The following is a 17,985-nucleotide window of genomic DNA, read 5'->3' on the forward strand; positions in this document are numbered from 1 at the left end:
ACAGTATTTTTCAACAAAGGCCTGCTGTTAAGATATAATGTTAAAATATCAGTAAATTTGAAAAGACAATAATTCTGAACAATATAAGAGGCATTTCTACAGGTCTGAGAAGTTAATTAGTAACCAGACATCAAACAAATGGTGTTTCTTTACTTCTGCAATCAGTGAGACAGCCATTCAGCAAGGACTGTGTCCAAATCCAATGTCATGTGGAAATCCATGTGGAAACCCTCTCCCGCAAGCATATCGTGTTCACTTCCTGTTGTGATTGTGCTCTAACTGTTGTGATTAGATCTTGATTCATTGTTGGATTAATTCCACTGTGGCCAGTCTTACAAGAACAACTACATTTACATGGTGTATGTGATTGAAAAAGAACAAAATACTACACCCATTCAATTTGCTCCATAACAAAGCTCCTGTATCTTAACTTAAATCATACCAACAAAAAAAATAAGCAACACGTAGACAGCAACACAAATTGGAGGTACTTGTACTTCAATTTTACTATTTTAAGATTTTACGTACAAAACATATGAATTAAATCTCATTAGAGCTGAAATGATGAGTCCATTAATAAAGACAACATTCTTAAATGTTACTTAATTGACAGTAAACTGAGAAATTGAGGGTTTGGAGTACTGATTGAACAAAACAAGCAGTTTGAAGAGGTGGGCTCTGGGAAATAAACTCAGTGGGTTGATCAGTAATGACATTAGTTGCAGTATAGAAAAGTACAAACTTAGCTCCACCTGTTGCTGCATGCAGGTGTTTTAGTGACTGTCTTGACAGCAAAACACCTTTACAACCGTTGACAAACAAATGTGATCACACTTCACAATGAGGGACTGTTCTCAGAAATGTAAGGCAACCGTAAAAAGGAATTGGCAGTACGGACTTACATGCATTTCCTTTGGGGTTGTTCAGAAATAGAAACATTCTTGTGTATATTCAGAGAGATTTGTTAAATTGTAAGGCTAAATGTTTTTACTTGGTCTTCCATGTAAAGATGGAAGCTTTTAGTCACATAGCTTGAAGCTGCAGCACAAACTTCCTTTCTTTGTACTGTGTACTCTTTAAAGGATAGGCTCACATTTCAAGTCTGTCTTAAAACAATACTAAGCCCTAATCTTAACTATATGTACATTGACAGTGCAATAGTTTCTCTTGCCCTTGCTGGCTTCAAAGACATTTCCTCTTAAAGCAATTTTCTACGTTAGTGGTGGGGGACAGACTCCACACTTGTTTTGTATGAAAATTAATTCTAAAGTTCAGCTGTAGCTAATATGAGGCTTCAGCAGTTGTGGTTACAGTAAAGTTACAGTGTGTTTAGTATACAATTCAAACAGTGTTTCTTTGCTGAGCAGTGGTGGAGGGATAGTAACCCAAAGAGGTAATCTGGTCCTAAAAACACAGATATTTGGAAGATCCCTACTTAATTTGTGTAACTGCTGAAGCCTCAATTTTTGCACAAAATGAGGACTGTAGATTTCCATTCAGTGTACAGAGCCACATTCACAGTGTACAGAGCCACATTCACTGTATTAAGATAGACTTGGAAAAACTGTAAACCTATCCATTACTTTCTACTGTAACACAATGGTTGAGAGAAATGAGAGAATTTCCAATGCGAAGGCTCAATGTCAAAATAAAAGGAAATGACAAGAGCTTCATAGATCTATGACAGCCTCAATCAATCACTTTTCAGTAATCTAAGTGACCTAATCCACAAAGGGGAGGGGGCACATAGGACTGCTTGGCTGCTGATTTTTCAATGTAAGACATATCACAAGTGGATGTGCCCTCACACAATAGCAACTGAGGGATAGTTCCCTCTCTGGTATATCTTGTGTAGCTCAGATCCATAATGATTGATACTGTGATAATGTTGTATTGAACATTGGTGGACATGGTTTGCATTCATCTGCAGTGGGGAGAGGTGGGGGGGGGGGGGGGGGTTCAGGTGAGCAAAGCAGGGAGAGCAAATTGTCACAGCTGCTGTTCATTCACTAATTAATATCTCCCTCTAAATGCAGTAGTGTGCTGGACCTCTGATGTCTGCTGCCTGCCGTGATATGAAGAACAGCCAGTGAGGCTGTACATGGGAAGATTTTGTGTTGCTCGCTCGTGTGAACGGCGGAGGACTGCCTGGAGGGACGGAGGGGGGAATGACTGTATATGTGTGCGGTGTGAAATAAATCACTGGTTGGACGAGATAAGTTGGCGTCTGTACTGGGGTTACCTGTAGCAAGAGACTTCTGCTACACACAAATTCTGAAAGCAGGTTTGTCCTGCTGTGCTGAGGCATTGACGGCCTGAGGCGTTCAACTCGTTTTAAAGCTTTGTGGGTGTTGATCTACAGCTCGTCTATCTATATCCAGTAAACCAGTCATGAATCATAATTGCTCACAAAAGTTAAGGTACTCATCATCAAGATGAAAGTGTTTGGGAGTTACGTGCGTTGTTTGAGGAGTCCTGCCCCCACCACACTCCCTTTATGTCCCCTCTGGGTCTGCAGAGGTCTGACAGGTCAGCTTGGTGATAAAAACCAGCCGCCACTCCCACTTACAAACACTTCCTTGTTTACCGTTTCATTATTAATACTTGTAATTAATACCATACCAGTAGACTAGCAATGACCCACAGACATAGGCATTACCATTGATAGTGACTCTAAATGTACAAATTCACATTATTTGTCTAACCTCAGTTTACTGATGAAATAAAGTTCAGATCTCTATTTTATTAATATTATCTGTTATCTATTATTTCTACTTTCACCTTTAAAAAAAAAAAAATTCACCTAGAGAACCAAAACCATGACACTTGGTATATTTACCCTTATTACAGCTAGGGGGCAGCATGGCACTGTGACATTTCCACTGAAGTCATGTTTTTATTTTTTCTGTCCAACTACACCGAGTTGTTTCTAGACTTGTAAAACTTGTATGTTCCCTAGCCATGAGTGAAGAGGAGTAGCTTTTTCAAAACTCTAAATGTACCGCTTCACTTTGTAAACACCCACACTTCTCTCCAAAACAACTCAGCTGTCTATCTCTTTATTTCTCAGCAGTCACTCCAATTGAAGTCACTCAAGCACATAAAGGAATCTCAAGAATGACCACCTTGTTAAGCAATACATAACGTCTCCCTCTGAAGCTGTCCAGCCTGCAGGCCCTATTAGTTTACTGCTTGGCTTGGCACAAGAGAGGGAGAGATAATACTGTGGCATTCAAAAGGTTGATTTGTTTGTTCCACACAGAATAGCAACAAATGAAGGTCATGCCCTGCCAACAATAGCCCGTCAGCCAGTAAGAGTAAGAAAGCCCACTCTATTTACCTCCTTGTTCTGCTGTAGTGAGCTGTAGATACAAACCTAAACAAAGTTTTTCCACCAGGACGTCTGCAGCCCCAGTTTACATATTTTATTATTTTAAAATAATTAAATTGAAATAGACTGAATGTGGCTTTTTCGACACTGATCAACAGAAACACACCCTTTAATATTAAAGAAAAACAGATCTCTACAGTGTGTGTATAATTACAAAGCCATACACTTTCAACTATGTGCCATAACTCCACAGCAGGAATCATTCTTTTATTTTTTGACTGAAGGAGGTCAAAGTTTCATTTCTTCCAGAAGGAAAACTGACCCGCTGAGCATGAAATTAAATTTAAAGAGCTGCTATTGACACAGATGCTTTGACCCCACAGAGATTTTATCGGAGGAAGAGTGAAGTCAGTGATCACTGGATACTAGACTGATCAAATTATCTCAGTCAAAACCAGTGGTCGAAAGTACATTTACTCAAGTACTGTAAGTGCAATTTTGAGGTACTTGTACCTTACTTACTACAATTTATACTTAAGAAATATTGCACTTTTTCATTGTACTTTTTACTGCATTTCATTGATCTGAGTGCTTGAGATATTTGCATAGTGCAAACACTGTAAAAAATGTCATCTTATCAACTAATTTGTTTGTATTATTGAGTCCTAAAAGTCGCATTTTCTTTGTAGAACTTCAACCTGTTTAAATTTGTTTAACAGTTTTATGATTTTTCTAGAACAAGGTGGCATTTTTCTTGATACTAAAGCAGTGATCCCTTATTCTGTCTTCTTTCAAAATTCTCATATTCTCATATAAGAAGGAAACACATCCTCATTTAAAAAGTTAACATCAGATCCACCTTAATCAGCTTACATTAAAATACTGCATACATATGTTATATAATTATATTATACAAATTAGAGTTAGATAAATGTGTTATATATTGAAACACTGTAAAGGGCCGCTCTTCATAATGAGCGCTTTTACTTTTGATATACTAACTACTGTTTGCTGATAGTGCTTTTACTTGAGGAATTTTACTTGTAATGGAGTATTTTCACAATATTCTCTTAATGCTTTTACTAAAGATCTCAATACTTCATCCAATTTGGTCAAAACTAATAAAATCGAAATTTTGTAATCAACGAATATTTGCATGTTTGTTAATAGATACCTTTTTGAATGATGAAGTATATACAATGTAATTTTAAGAATGTATTTTTATATGTATTAAAATGTGTCTGGAGGGGATTTTTAAATGTTAAAATCAGTTGCCAGGAATTATGCAAAAAGAAAAAGGCATGTAATAGAGTACTGTATAACTTTATTTGTCTCAGCAGGATTTATGAACATACAATTGTGTACAGAGAGGTAGTGGCAGAAATTCATCTCAATCCACTCTCCCTCCGCAGGCGTCAGACATCAGCCAACAGAGAGTGCAAATCATTACAGTGTAGCAAAAACATCAACGGTCAGTTTATCAGTTCAAGGAAAATTAAAGGAGTCCCGCACATGTTCTCTTACAGGCATTGCAGGGCCTTATGTACAGGGTGGCAGAATAAAAATACGTGTATGAGGTTAAACAATGACTCAAACCATGTTCAGAAGTGTTCATCAAAGTGTTTCCAGTTTCATGTCTTCGGAGATGAAATGGTTTTGATGTGTGGCTTTGTTCAGTGCTGTAACTGCTAGAAGTCTGATTTTGGAAACAACAATCACAGAAAAGACTAAAGAAAAGTTAATTTAGGTATTCCACATGATTGCATGAAGCGGCCTTTTCCAGTAGATGTATAAACAATACTGCAATGTCACTAATATTTGGAGTAACCTGTGAAAACAACAATTAATGCCTGTGGATAATATTTTCATGGATAATTACTTGTCATCAAACCATATAAAACAGTATAAAAATGGATGTGTACGAAGTCCCTCATTTTCTGTTTCCTAAAACCCTCACTGGGCCAGGATTATGTATATTTAATAAAAAAAAAAAAATTATATATATCTATCTATCTCCTGGCAATTCTCACTTCATATATTCGGATTTGATCTTCATTCTTAAAAAAAACAAAACAAAAACGTAAATATATTTTATTTGACCGAGTCATACAAACATTTATGTTCAGATACTATATGTAAACATATTTGATAGACATAAAAAGGTAAGGGATAACTTGTTCACAAAGGCAGTAGGCTACTGGTTGCGTTGCTGTACAGTGCATTAAAGAGTGCGTTCTCAAGTTTACTAATGCTAGGATAATCATTGACAAGCATGTGTAATCCATTTGTTAACAAAGGAAAATCCACTCAGAAAAGAACAAATCTACACGAGACTTCATGTGGGAAAGAAAAATGACCAAATTAAACAGTATGTACATTTAATTCCTATGGGACAGGCCGACATATCAAAACTTTTATGATTTCATCCATTAATCTCAGAGCTGCTCAAATAATACTGAGTGAATTTATGGACATCGAGATTCTACCCAGAATTAATATCCAAGAGAAATATGTGAACTCTGTAGATGTGTGGATTTTCACAAAAGAACATTTCAAATGATCTCACTTAGCTGGAAAGTTTCGGAGTATTCACATGTTTTAGTGTAATATCTACAGGTTTGTTCAAAAGCACTTGGCAAGGATCGCCGGCCATTTGGTCCAACAGTCATGCATATAAAGCAGCTTTATTCTTGACCTCAGGGTTCGTTTACAGAGTGAAAGTAGACAACATGTTGTCCTGACTTGAGGAGCGCTTGTACCCCGATGACGAGCTGAAGTACGTCTCCCCATCGGTGCTGATGTCATCGTCGTCGTCGTCGTCCAGATTGTTGAGCAGCGGAGCAGAGGTGCTCTTACGCCTGGATGAGACACAACAGTATTGTAACGAGGACACTGAGCTTAAGCCTTTTCTTATTTTAAAGCATCACTCTGTCTGTTACGGATGACAAAATGACAACTGGACTTTTACCTGATCTCACTTCGCAGAGCTTTGAGCTGGCTCTGGAGCTGCTCGTTGGCCTCCTGTTGCTCATCCAGGTCTCTCTGCAGCTTCTTCTTACTGTGCTCCAGTCGGTCAATCTCCTCCTCAGCCTCATCCATCTGCCGTTTCAAGGCCTTCAGACGCAGATTCAACTTCAGGAAGAATAAACACACGCAGGATTAAAGCGGTTCAATAAAGATCAACAAATATCTTACTACATGGCTGGCAGACAGATGTAAGACTATTAAATTCAGGGTCTGTAGTAAGCTGAGTTTAATGACTGTTAGTCTGAGCATGAGAGTTTGTATTACATACCTGGTCCTTTTGATCTTGCAGTGAGTGATGTTCTTCTTCACTTTGCATCATCATCTCTTTTACCTTCCTCTCCAGCCTGCGGTTCACTAGCTGCAGGTTTGCACGCTCCCTGAAACACGTGAACAGTACATTTGATGCAGCACATCAGATTCTTTACAAGGTCTGATTAGCCTGATTCAGACGACTCCTATGAATAAGAAAAATCACTGTATAGTCGATCTACATAATCTAAAATCAGTAAGCTAGCTATCTTCACAAAAGTGCACCGTTCTCCTATATAACGTTGTAGCCTAAATCCATCAGTGTCTTAAACTTTTGGCTGAAACCTAGAAGTCAGTACCTGGCTGTCGTACTCAACATAATAAACCTCTCTACTTTTCAGTCAGCCTTCCCCCTAAAGCTTTCCTCTTCCATCACCTCAGCACACCTCATTCCTATTCCCAATGCGAGCCTTCATCTCACCTTTCCTCCACCTCCAGCCTCTCCTCCAGCTCCTGTATGCGTTCCTCCAGCTGGGCTACCAGGCCCTCTTTGTTGGACTTCTGGGAGCCCTCTAGATGAGACACTCTGCTCTTCAGATCTTTGTTCTACAGAGACCACAAAGAGACAAGCAGTGAGGCGCTTACAACTGGGCATATGTTCGTTTATATACCATAACTATATCAGTGTATTAAAAATACAAAGTAGCCATTAATGTGAGGATGGATACGATCAAATGAAAATTATGAAAAGACATATGAATGAAATGAGTTGGTGCTTTGTTGTGAGTTTGTAGAGTTAACACTGTGTGTAGTTGTTTTCCTCCAGACAGCAGAGTGTGTACCTGTCTCTCCAGTGCCATCTTGTCACACTCCAGGTCCTGTCTGCTAGCTCTCTCCTGTAGGAGTTCATTCCTCATCTGCTCCACCTGTCAAGCCGAGTCCAGTGTCATCGCTACAGTGTCACACACGTCTGATGACAGTGATTATCTCACTAAACGCCATTGGAGTCTCACTCACAACAGAAACCACTGCAGCGCACAGTCAAAATACTAAATAAAAAAGGAGTTACTGCTGAAACGCCTTCAGTTAATTGGTGAGCTGGATTTTCTTGTTTGGCTGCATTCCACCTTTTGATGAGCTCTTCATGTAAACTCGCCGTGACACGGGGTTGTAATCAAATCAATCCCACTAGTTTCTTAGTAATACCACCTTTTAAACTTGGCAACACTTTTATGGGAGGTGTGTGTGATTATACAACAACATGCTTATTGGATTTCTTTCAGAGAGATCAAAAAAACAAAGCTACCACCAACAGCTGGTTAGATTAGGCTAGCATAAGACTGGAAACAGGAAAACAGCTAGTCTGGCTCTGTCCCAAGGTAACACAATCCACCAACCAGCACCTCTAAAGGTCACAAATTAACATGTTCTCGTTTGTACTAAAAACTGAAGTTTAAAAATGACAAGTTGGGATATGTGAATATAGTAAGTTTAGAGGTGCCGTTAGGTGGATTTTGTTACCAGGCTAGCTGATTCCCCCTGTCCCCGGTCTCTTTATGCTAAGCTAAGATAACTGGCGACTAGCCTTATATTTAACAGACAGATTTGAGAGTGGTATCGATCTTCTCATCCGTCTCTCTGCAATAAAGCAAAATAAGCACATTTCACAAAATGTCAAACTATTCCTTTAATACTAATCCGCTGTCATCACATATCCACTCAGAGTGGCCTTACTGCATGAACACGACTGCTCAGTGATAGCCAACTTCAAAAGAAGAGAGGATGAAAACCGATCGATACAGCAGTGATGGTTCTTTCTTTGTGAGCGGAGCTTAGAATTGGTGATATTTTATGCCAATTAGTGGGTGACAGTGGGCTGCTCTGATGAACGATGGCCCCTATAACTGGTGCACCCAGCACAGTGCTTGAGGGAGCTGAATCAGCAGACTGGAACATACAGCGAAACTAATCTGCTTTGTGAAAGACGGCAGGAGAGGAGAGGGGAGATTACTCTCATTTAGACAGGAGAGGAGCACCTGGTGCCAGGAGAGACGCAGGTGTTCTTCCTGCTGCCTCTGCTGCAACCCCACCACCCCATAACCATGCACCCCGCACCCCCTTCCTCCCCACAGACATCAGAGCACACACACCAGCACATACCCACATGCACGTGTGTGTGTGTCTCCCCTCACAAACACACACCACTCGCACTCAACCTACTCCACACAAAGCTCGAGTGTTGCCTTGACAACCGACCTCAGCCTCATGCTGAACCAATGCCACTTTGTCACAATGCCACTCTTTTCTCCTGGCCAGGATTTTTTTTTTTTTTTTTAAAGAGAAACCATTTAAGGAGATTTAAATACTCTCCTCAACACTAAGCCTCTCTTGATGTCGCCATGCACATTCATTTTCAAATTTTGGTCACAACCTTTGAATCTGTCAGGTCCAGACTGAGAGGAACCTGTCACCAAGCCAAATGTCACAGCTCTTTAGAGCTCATAGTTTCACAGTTCATATAGAAAAGGGTTGCAAAAATGCCATGAAACTGACTGTGCTACACATTAGAATAAAACCAGTAGGGTTGCAATAAAGCAGTGTTATTTCTAAAACTCCAGAATCAACAGCCTCCCTCTGATTAGTAAGCACTCTCCCATGAACAAACAACAATCCCAAAAGCACATGTACTTTATCTAAATCTTACTTCACAGTGCCTCCGTCAGCAGCTTTATCGGAGAGGGGGGAGGAAAAGTGGAGCATTTGCTTGCAAGGATATAAAAACTGACTTTAAGCACAAGAACTGGATTTGTTCTCAAGATGAAGTTACTGAGCGTAATTTCCAAGTGAACTCCGCAACCTGAAAACTTGAGACATTTGGCAACTTGCATATTTTGGCTCGGGCAGAGCGTTAAGAAGGGTCTTTTGTGGCTGATGCATAAAAATTGGATGGGCACACTTAGAACCCGCTGGCAGGCTGCCAGCATGAATGATTATGCAAGATCACCTTACAAAGCAATAACCATCCACTTCATCTTACCAGAAATAAACTGGGAATTGTGGAAATTATATGTGAAGACACACACACACACATATACACACCTGAGAGAGCAATCATATGACCCATAAACCTGAATGTGAATCATGTGACTTGACACTCTTGGGACTATATTTGAGAGATGAAACTGATTCATTTAGAGATTAGCAATTGTGGTCATGATGTTAGAAGTGGAAGACAAGGCAACAGGAGATCTGGATATCGTTTACCGGTTGAGATGGAATGAGAGACACGTCTGTGTGAAATTAAGTGAACATGGGCAGCAGGTCACTGACAAACCTGAGCTCAGATAACAAGAATGTATTGAGTGCGTGCGCATTTTACCTGCTCTCTCCCTCGGTCTATCCTGTCCATCAGATGGTCTCCACTCTGACGCTCCTCAGCCAGGTCCAACTCCAGCTGAGCGATCCTGTCCTGCAAACGAAACGGTTACATCTGTATGATCAGTTAGTGTTGTTATCTGTATCTGTTTTCTGAGGTTTACGGAGTATGCAACATGAATGTCAAAAGGCCTTTTGCAATTATTTGACCTCTTCATGTCTACTAATGAGAAAACTTTTATCATTATGCACCTCCATGAGTTTGATGTGTCGAGCTTTGTCTTCTTTAGTGTGGGACTTTGTCTCAGCCTCCACCTCCAGATCGTGAACCTTTTTCTCCAGCATCTTCTCTCTAAGCACAGCGTCATCTCGTTCCCTCTGACACTTCCGGAGGTCCTCCTCCTGGTGTGACAACTGAAACAAAACGTAACATATTTCAACACCTCACTGTTTGTCACCAACACATTTGATTGTCCTGTAAAAATACCTAGACTACATGTTCTTTTGTACTGCACAATTTTTGAAAAATATTGTTTTGAATGTTCTACCTCAGATTTGTGAAGTGATCCACTGTCTGACAAGTGTCATGTTCTGACCATAAAGTATAAAAGCACAATTAACCATCTGGTTTCTTCAACTTTCAGCCTTTAAAGTATAAAGAAATTATGATTTCACATTTATCATGATAATTGTTGATAGATATAAAACATTTTTTATTGTCTTTGGATGGTGGGAGAACCCTGAGAGAAACCAGGCAGACACAGGGAGAACATGTAAACTCCACACAAAAAAGGCCTGGGACGACCAAGGTTCGTACCCACAACCTTCTTACTATCAGGTGTGTGTGTGTGTGTGTGTGTGTGTGTGTGTGTGTGTGTGTGTGTATTTATAACATTTCATCCCTGAAGATCAGTGGAACTGGTGTAACATGGGTTCAGTGTCTCATGTTCAGCATGTTACTTCTGTAGTAAGAGTGTATTAAAGCCGGTCCTCCTGTTGAAAGTCCATCTCCTTTGTCAATATATCATCTTGCTATTTATCAAGTATTACCGCTGTTGCGATGACCAACAATTTAGTTGCTGCTTAGGGAAATTATTATATGGTTCCCCTGAGTGAATAATGAATCCGGTGCAGCTAGTGTTTTCCCCTGTGTTCATTCAACCGCCCACAGCTGGAAAATCGCCCCCACTGCTTAATTCCAAGACAATGAAAATTCATCATCTGCCCATATTTCTCACCCAGAACAAATATTTGGCCATTAGTACAGAAGTGCTCCATATTTCATCATGTAAATACTTAAGTAAGTACTAATTTAAGCCATGAAGCAAAAGCTGAGCATACAAGGACTTAGTAATAGGTGCAATAGGATAATCGCACATCCTCTCTCAGGCCCTGAATAGCAAAAAAACACGTTTGGAAATTAATAAATTACTGTATAACAAATGAACAAAACAGATCTAGGGGGTGAAACCTGCTACTGCTATTTTTATGCTGCCTTCTTGGCCAGGTCTCTCTTGAAAAGAAAGAATTTTGAGGAAGAAGCATGTTATGTGGCCTACACTTGTAATTTTACTGATAGTCTGCCAAGTTCACATGGGTGGAGACGGACGGGGCATTTGAGAGCAGCTGGAAAAGTGGACTCACTAGGCCCAGTCCAGAGCAATCAGTTTCTCAGGAGAGGTGGAGGAGGAGGAGAAGGATGTGAATCCTGCCGGCACAGCTTTCAAAACAATGATATCACAACGCTGACATGCTCCTCTTCCTGTGCACCCGCTGGACAAAGATACATCAGCATGGATGCAGACAGAAAATAAGGATGCTGACCTTGTACTTTGAAGGACTGAACATAATGACTACAGGTTCCAGTAGAAAGTTCCTGCCAGAGAAGGAAATGTCAATACTCTTCTTTTTTGATTTGCTTGGAAGCCTCTTGAGCTTAAATTCAGGGCACAGCCTGCCAAAACCTCTATTAAAAAAGGTACCCAGTGGTGTTTTCATTGTAAACTGAAACGGTTTTGTTTACAGGGCTAGAGTTAGGGTAAATTATGTGTATCCTTAAGGCCTAACAAACATGCTGAATGCATTTCCTACCTCAACATTTGCAAACCCAAATTTTCTTTAAATCTGCATTGTTTATATCGGCTTGTTTACGGTCGTCTTTTTCTCTTCATTAATTGGCACATTACCTCTAACAATCTTTACCTTCCTGTGAAGTCAGCAGAAATGTGTCTCACATCACCCCCCTGCTCATTGGGTACGTTTTGTCCAAGTGTGCATGTTGGTACAACACAAAACTAAATATTGTTTCACAGCACCAAAAACAAACAATGTCAGGTTTCTAAGCCTGGTTTAACGCTCTGGAAAATAGAAATGTGTTCTTGCTAAAAATTAGTGGAAGGACAGTATCATAACATTGGTTCATCACCTACAAAAAAGTAAGAAAGCACCTTCAGAGATAATCACTCTTTTACATTTGGTGCCTCTGGGTCTGAACTGAGCAGAAAAACTGACACTGAAGTGTGACAATCAGTTACATCTTATTCACAGACCCTATGGCCTCACATGGTCTCAGAAGGTTGCAGATAGATGCCAATCTCCTAATCAGTGATCTTTTAAGTGCTGGTATCTGTATTACTCCATTGCTGCTATGCCCCTTTCCTCCCCAAACAACATAATTTCTCACAATGTCCTGTAGCATTTCTGATCTCGCTGAACTATAAACTGCTTCTGTGTAGTAACCTTAAATTTTATCTCAACTGCCCCACCTGGTTAAATAAATGTTGATGCGAGATAACAAAAACAACATAAGCCAGCACTAACATAAACTATTCACATTAATCTATTTCTACTTTCAACAAAAACAACCGTGTTCCAAAGTGCTGACAAGGATAAATTGCTTTAAACAGTAAACAATGCAGAGTGGTCACAAGTTTCACCAATATGGTGTTATGGCCTCACATCAAAGGATTATAAGGGTATTCTTCCTTTCCCTTCCCACATTTTCCTTTTAGTTCCAACTGTGTGCGTAAACATTACTTTTAATAAAGTACAGAGATTTTCTCTGGCTTGACTCGGCTCAACTGCTTCACTTTAATGTTATGTTTTGGGTTTTAGAGGGCAGCAGGGAGCAGAAATACCTAAGTGGTGACATCGCTCTCTGAAAGGAGAGGATGATGTTGGTGGGAGGGGGGTCAAACTCACTGAGTCACAACAATGGCTCATCATCCGCTGTTCTGCATGGGAGGGCTCGGTTGGGCTGACTAATGATGGCCTTGACTTGACCGCTCTCACCATGAAAGCAGTGTCAGCATTCAAATCTGTGCCCATTAACGTTAAATGAGGCTGACATAGCCCAGTGTACCTCTTCTTGCAGGGTTGTGGTAGCCAATAGGTACTTCTCCAGCTCTTGTCCTCGCTCCTTCAGAAGCCTCTGCAGCTCCGTCAACTCCCGACGGTTCTTCTCTTTATAAATATCAATCTGCTCCTGCAGCTCCCGCGTGGACAACTGGGATGCATCCACAATATCATTCATCTGCAGGCACAGTGAGACAGCTAGAAATGTGAGAAATCTACACCAGAATCCATTCAAATATCTTAATAAAAACTGAACTACTTCAATAGTCATAGAAAAGAAAATGTTCTTTAGGCATTTTTACTATTTTCTTGTTAAGTCCCTGTGAGGTCAAAACCAGTTGGAATTCTAAATCAACAGGTCTGCCTAACAAAGCTTCTTTCAGTGTTTTAAAATAAGAGTCTCTAGACTTCTTGCATGTGAAACTGAACAAGCACTTGACCACTGCATTGTTACTTAGTGAACTTGAACTACAACTCAATTCTTTGCTAAAACAAACAAAAAAAACACGAAGATTAATGAATTAAAGCATTTTACCAAAATGAGACCACCAATACTTATGTGGAGTCTGCTGGGATGAATTGAAGACCCAATACACTCACCTCCCTCTGGAGCTTCTCCACTGTACGGTCCAGCAACCTCCTCTCATCCTCTATGTTGTTCTTCATGTTCTTGAACTGCTCCTTCTGAGTCCTCTCTTCTTGTAAGCTCTCCTCCAAGTCCTTGTGTTCGCTGCTCAGTTTGGTCAAGTTCCTCTGTAGAGGCACACGATGTAAAAGATGAGAAACCACACTTGTGGTAGAAATCCACATTTCTCGACATGGAGTGTTGCTAATCTCACCTGCACATCCTCCAACCGAATGGTCAAGGCTCGATTGGCACGTGACATCTCCTCTTCTTGCTCCTTAATTTCAGCCAAAGATTCTTCCAACTGCTTTTTCTCTGTCTATTAAGTAGACATTTTGGCATATAACACTTTCATATAGTATAATGTGCTGATGTTTCAGTGTAGAACCTAACCAGAAATATAATAAAACTAGCATCAGTTGAAGTTCTGTCCCTCTTTATACGTCTTGACCCCTCACCTCCAGTCGGCTGACTCTGTCCCCCAGCCTGCTCTCCTGTAGCTTGGCCTCATCGATGATGCGGTTGAGTTTGGCCACCTCATTTTCCAGCTCCTGTGCCCGCCTGCGCAGGCGCTCGGTCTCCAGGGTTAGCCGTCCTGCTTTGCCCTCCACTGCACCCTTGGCTGCCTCCACTTCAGCCTTCTCACGGACCACTGCTGCGCTACTCTGCACATCAGAACAAGACATGAGGCTTCAGTACAAAGGGAAGCAGGAGTCTGTGACACTCAACAGAAAGTGGAACAAAGATGCACGATGGAACATTTGAGACTCTCTCAAAATACCTCATGCAACAAAAAGCTATTTGAAGTGCTCAGTGCTCACTGAAGCTTTGTTGCTGTGGAGACACCGAATAACAATGTCCTCCTGTAATTTATCTCACACTTCATAATAAACCACAAATGAAGGCAACTAAATCTGAGCTTTCATTAGCCTCTGCTGATTGAGGGCCAACAAAATCTGTGTGGTGGAAATTTTATCTTTCCTTGTGAAGAATTTAACAATTAAAGAAGTTACAGTCTTTATGCCATTTATTGAAAGAGAGCAGCATAATAAGTGAATTCAGCTGAAGAGCAGATTTGAAATTTGTTTAGACTCTGACCAATAGAAAACATAAAATGAAGAACATTTATTGCTGCCACCATATATGTAGAATCTAGGAGAGAAGTCAGTCTGTGAAAACTCTCAGCATTGAGCCACAGTGGGAAAAAAAGAGAGAAACCTATTTCTCACGGGTCTCTATATGAGTCTCTATATGACAAAACAATCTCTCAGAAATGTATTGTACCAAAACACAACTGCACTTAGTGGAAATGAAACTCAACTAAACAAAAGAAATTCAGAATATCTGTTCTTGCAATATCTTATGAGTTTATAATAAAGTAATGATTAATTTTGACCTTACAGTCTGAAGGCAAACAAGGCAGACTTGCTAGTCTCCTGTGCCACAAAATTTTGTCTTGTGATGGCTGTAACCCCAGAGTTATACAGTGTTGGTCTACACTTCCTGTGAGCTCTCCTAGCACTCAAATTTATGAATGAAGAGTGAGCTTTGACTCTGACATTACAGGGTGGAGTGCTGTACAGGAAAGAAAAGACGTGAGACAAACAGAAATACGAGTGCGTGTTTGTGAAGAGACAAAGAAAACTGATAACAATTAATACACAGACAAAAGGTTTCAGTTGTGATGACAGAGTCAGTAGACAAATGACGTGCAAGGGTTTGTTTGGAAACAAAACTTAGGAATGTTAGCAGACTGGTTTGTCAATTTTTAAGTTTATCTAAATACAGTGAGGTATGCCTGCACTTGAACACCTGTGGACAAAGACCTGCGGAAGACGTCTGCAAAATCTTTCACTTTAAGCTGAAACAGGTGAAACATAATTTAATTTAATAAATGTTCAAGAGAACATGTCAATTAGTTCATAAAGTTCAATGCTGTCTTCCTTACTGTTTGTTACTCATCACTGAGACTGCTGACATCAAAGTACATCAAACACACACACACACACACACACACACACACACACACACAGTGTGCTTTGACAATTGAACTGACTGAGTTGTAAACCTGCTGGTGACACACTGATGACAGGTGGCACACAAAAATGTATCAATATAAACAGTTGAACAAAAAAAATGTTATTTGTTATTCTTAAGCAGCACCCTTGAAGGGCTGCAAAAACCCCTACAGCAGACTCCTTCCTGCTAAATAACATTGCAATCAGCAGGAGGAGGAAGTTCCCTTGACTTTGACACATCAGGAAAAACATACACTAGTCCCTTTTAAAAAGCATGACAAAGAAACAAGTTATCATTGTGTATTTTAGCTGTCATGAAATTCTAACATCAGTGGACAAATGTGTATAGTTTTGTGAGCACTTAATGTCATTGGGCATTTGAAGGAGGTTTTGAAAGTGGTAACTTATTTACAAATGCAAATTTTAGTTTCTGCTGGAATCCAAAGTCTGATACTCGATGGTCAGCATGGCTTGTCATCATCATGCGTGAATGGACACACCTCCTGTTCTAGAAAGGTGGCTGGTGCCTCCCTGCTTCAGGCCAGTCAGACCTGTTTCCCCCGTCACCACAGAGCCGCCCTAATCTCTGCCTCACTGGGTTATCAAATTAAACAAATAGTAGACAAATAGAGTAAGACCTACAGTTGTGAAAATTAAAAAAAAGAACTTTATAATTTCAACCGAATCTCTCTTTTATAGCTCACAGATTCTGCTAACTGGCCTTCAACCTAAAATGACTGAGCTCTGCACCAGTGTTAATATTGTTATGATCGAGTTATTTCGGATGAATTAAGTCAGTTTCTAGGAGGTTTACATTAAGACTTCTACCCATGTAAAACAGGTGGTAATCTGTGTGGTTGTACTGGTTGTGCTGCGATTGTGTTAAGGGTGGAAGTTCAGGAATGGAAATGGGGCTTGGGCTGGATGCGGCGCTAAACACAGCTTTAGCTGCAATAATAAAGCATTGATAATAGTGTGTCAGGATTATGTCTGTGCTCCATTTTAACAACATACGCAACAAGTTCAGCCCTCACACTTCTCTGCCTGCCCCACTTCCCACACTGGGTCACAGTGGGTTAAAATCATGGGCAAAGCCGACCGGACAGAAAAAGGGAGACCCAGCTGCTGTCTGTGAGAGGAATCAGTGACGACAGCAGTGTCTGTGAACTGAAGTGGCAAAACCGCCTGTGGAAAGATAAACTTTTCTTAAACTGTAAACTAATTTCTCATATTTATCTGATCTATTTATTCTTTTTAGGCTTCACTTGATTCTTTTCTTATTCACTACTGCAAAAAGTCAATCATTTATTAAAAGTGTTAAAGCTTTATTAAAGGTTACCTAACAATCACTGAAGGATTAGTACTAGCAAAACACTTTATTATTATTTATCACTTTATCAGCTATTAGACAATGATTTGTTTAATTTTTCTATTTAATAAAAAAAAATTTCACCTCTTTAAATCCAAATTTAACAAAGAGACTGGCAACACGAGCAGACTTTTGTACTAGTAAAATAATAACGCTAGTCTGTTTTTTCTCCTCTACCTGAACTTAAAGTTTGACTTGGGTCCCATTGTGCACTCAAACTGTTTGTCTAAAGTTGCACATTAACTAACTTTGTGCAGTCTTTGAAGCACAGCACAAATGCTGAAAGTAAAGTATGTGTCCCAGGTCGTGTGCTGTGGTGAAATCTTGGCTATCTCTGTTGTTCCCACCAAATCAGCTTCCAGTAAAACAAAAGAGCAATTGGTCTAAAAATAAATACAGCGTCAAGAAACCGGCAACAGAAATCCACAACCAAGAAGAGCGTCAGTGTTTTTCCTGAACTTGTTCCCTCCATATTTTGGAGAACTGTAACTTCTATAAATGTCAGCAAGATTAATCCCTTCATCAGAAAAAACAGATTACGATTCAACAACACCATAAAAATTCTCAAGTTCAAATGCAACTCAGAGAGATCCACTACAAGCAGGTGAAGGGCTCTGTACACCTGAATGACTTAGGT

General features: G+C 40.1%; 1 protein-coding gene across 2 annotated transcripts in view; it reads right to left on the minus strand.

Annotated features, from left to right (window-relative positions):
- Nucleotides 1-4,638: 4,638 nt before the first annotated feature.
- The window catches only part of cgnl1 (cingulin-like 1), a 32,587-nt gene continuing 19,240 nt past the window's right edge, over nucleotides 4,639-17,985 (minus strand). Inside the window, exons 9-19 of one of the 2 annotated variants that reach the window (XM_038701234.1) lie at nucleotides 14,420-14,626; nucleotides 14,176-14,280; nucleotides 13,937-14,089; nucleotides 13,344-13,514; nucleotides 10,235-10,396; nucleotides 9,987-10,076; nucleotides 7,450-7,533; nucleotides 7,089-7,213; nucleotides 6,627-6,735; nucleotides 6,300-6,463; nucleotides 4,639-6,189 (exon numbers count right to left, since the gene is read on the minus strand). In XM_038701234.1, the coding sequence (XP_038557162.1) occupies nucleotides 6,039-6,189; nucleotides 6,300-6,463; nucleotides 6,627-6,735; nucleotides 7,089-7,213; nucleotides 7,450-7,533; nucleotides 9,987-10,076; nucleotides 10,235-10,396; nucleotides 13,344-13,514; nucleotides 13,937-14,089; nucleotides 14,176-14,280; nucleotides 14,420-14,626 (1,521 nt within the window). In that variant the 3' untranslated portion in view covers nucleotides 4,639-6,038. The remainder of the gene's footprint in view (nucleotides 6,190-6,299; nucleotides 6,464-6,626; nucleotides 6,736-7,088; nucleotides 7,214-7,449; nucleotides 7,534-9,986; nucleotides 10,077-10,234; nucleotides 10,397-13,343; nucleotides 13,515-13,936; nucleotides 14,090-14,175; nucleotides 14,281-14,419; nucleotides 14,627-17,985) is intronic. The other variant, XM_038701235.1, reaches the window with a different exon arrangement.

Source organism: Micropterus salmoides, unplaced genomic scaffold (assembly GCF_014851395.1).
Source record: "Micropterus salmoides isolate LMB-PRFRI ecotype aquatic unplaced genomic scaffold, ASM1485139v1 Ms_hic_scaffold_6, whole genome shotgun sequence".
Lineage (NCBI taxonomy): Eukaryota > Metazoa > Chordata > Actinopteri > Centrarchiformes > Centrarchidae > Micropterus > Micropterus salmoides.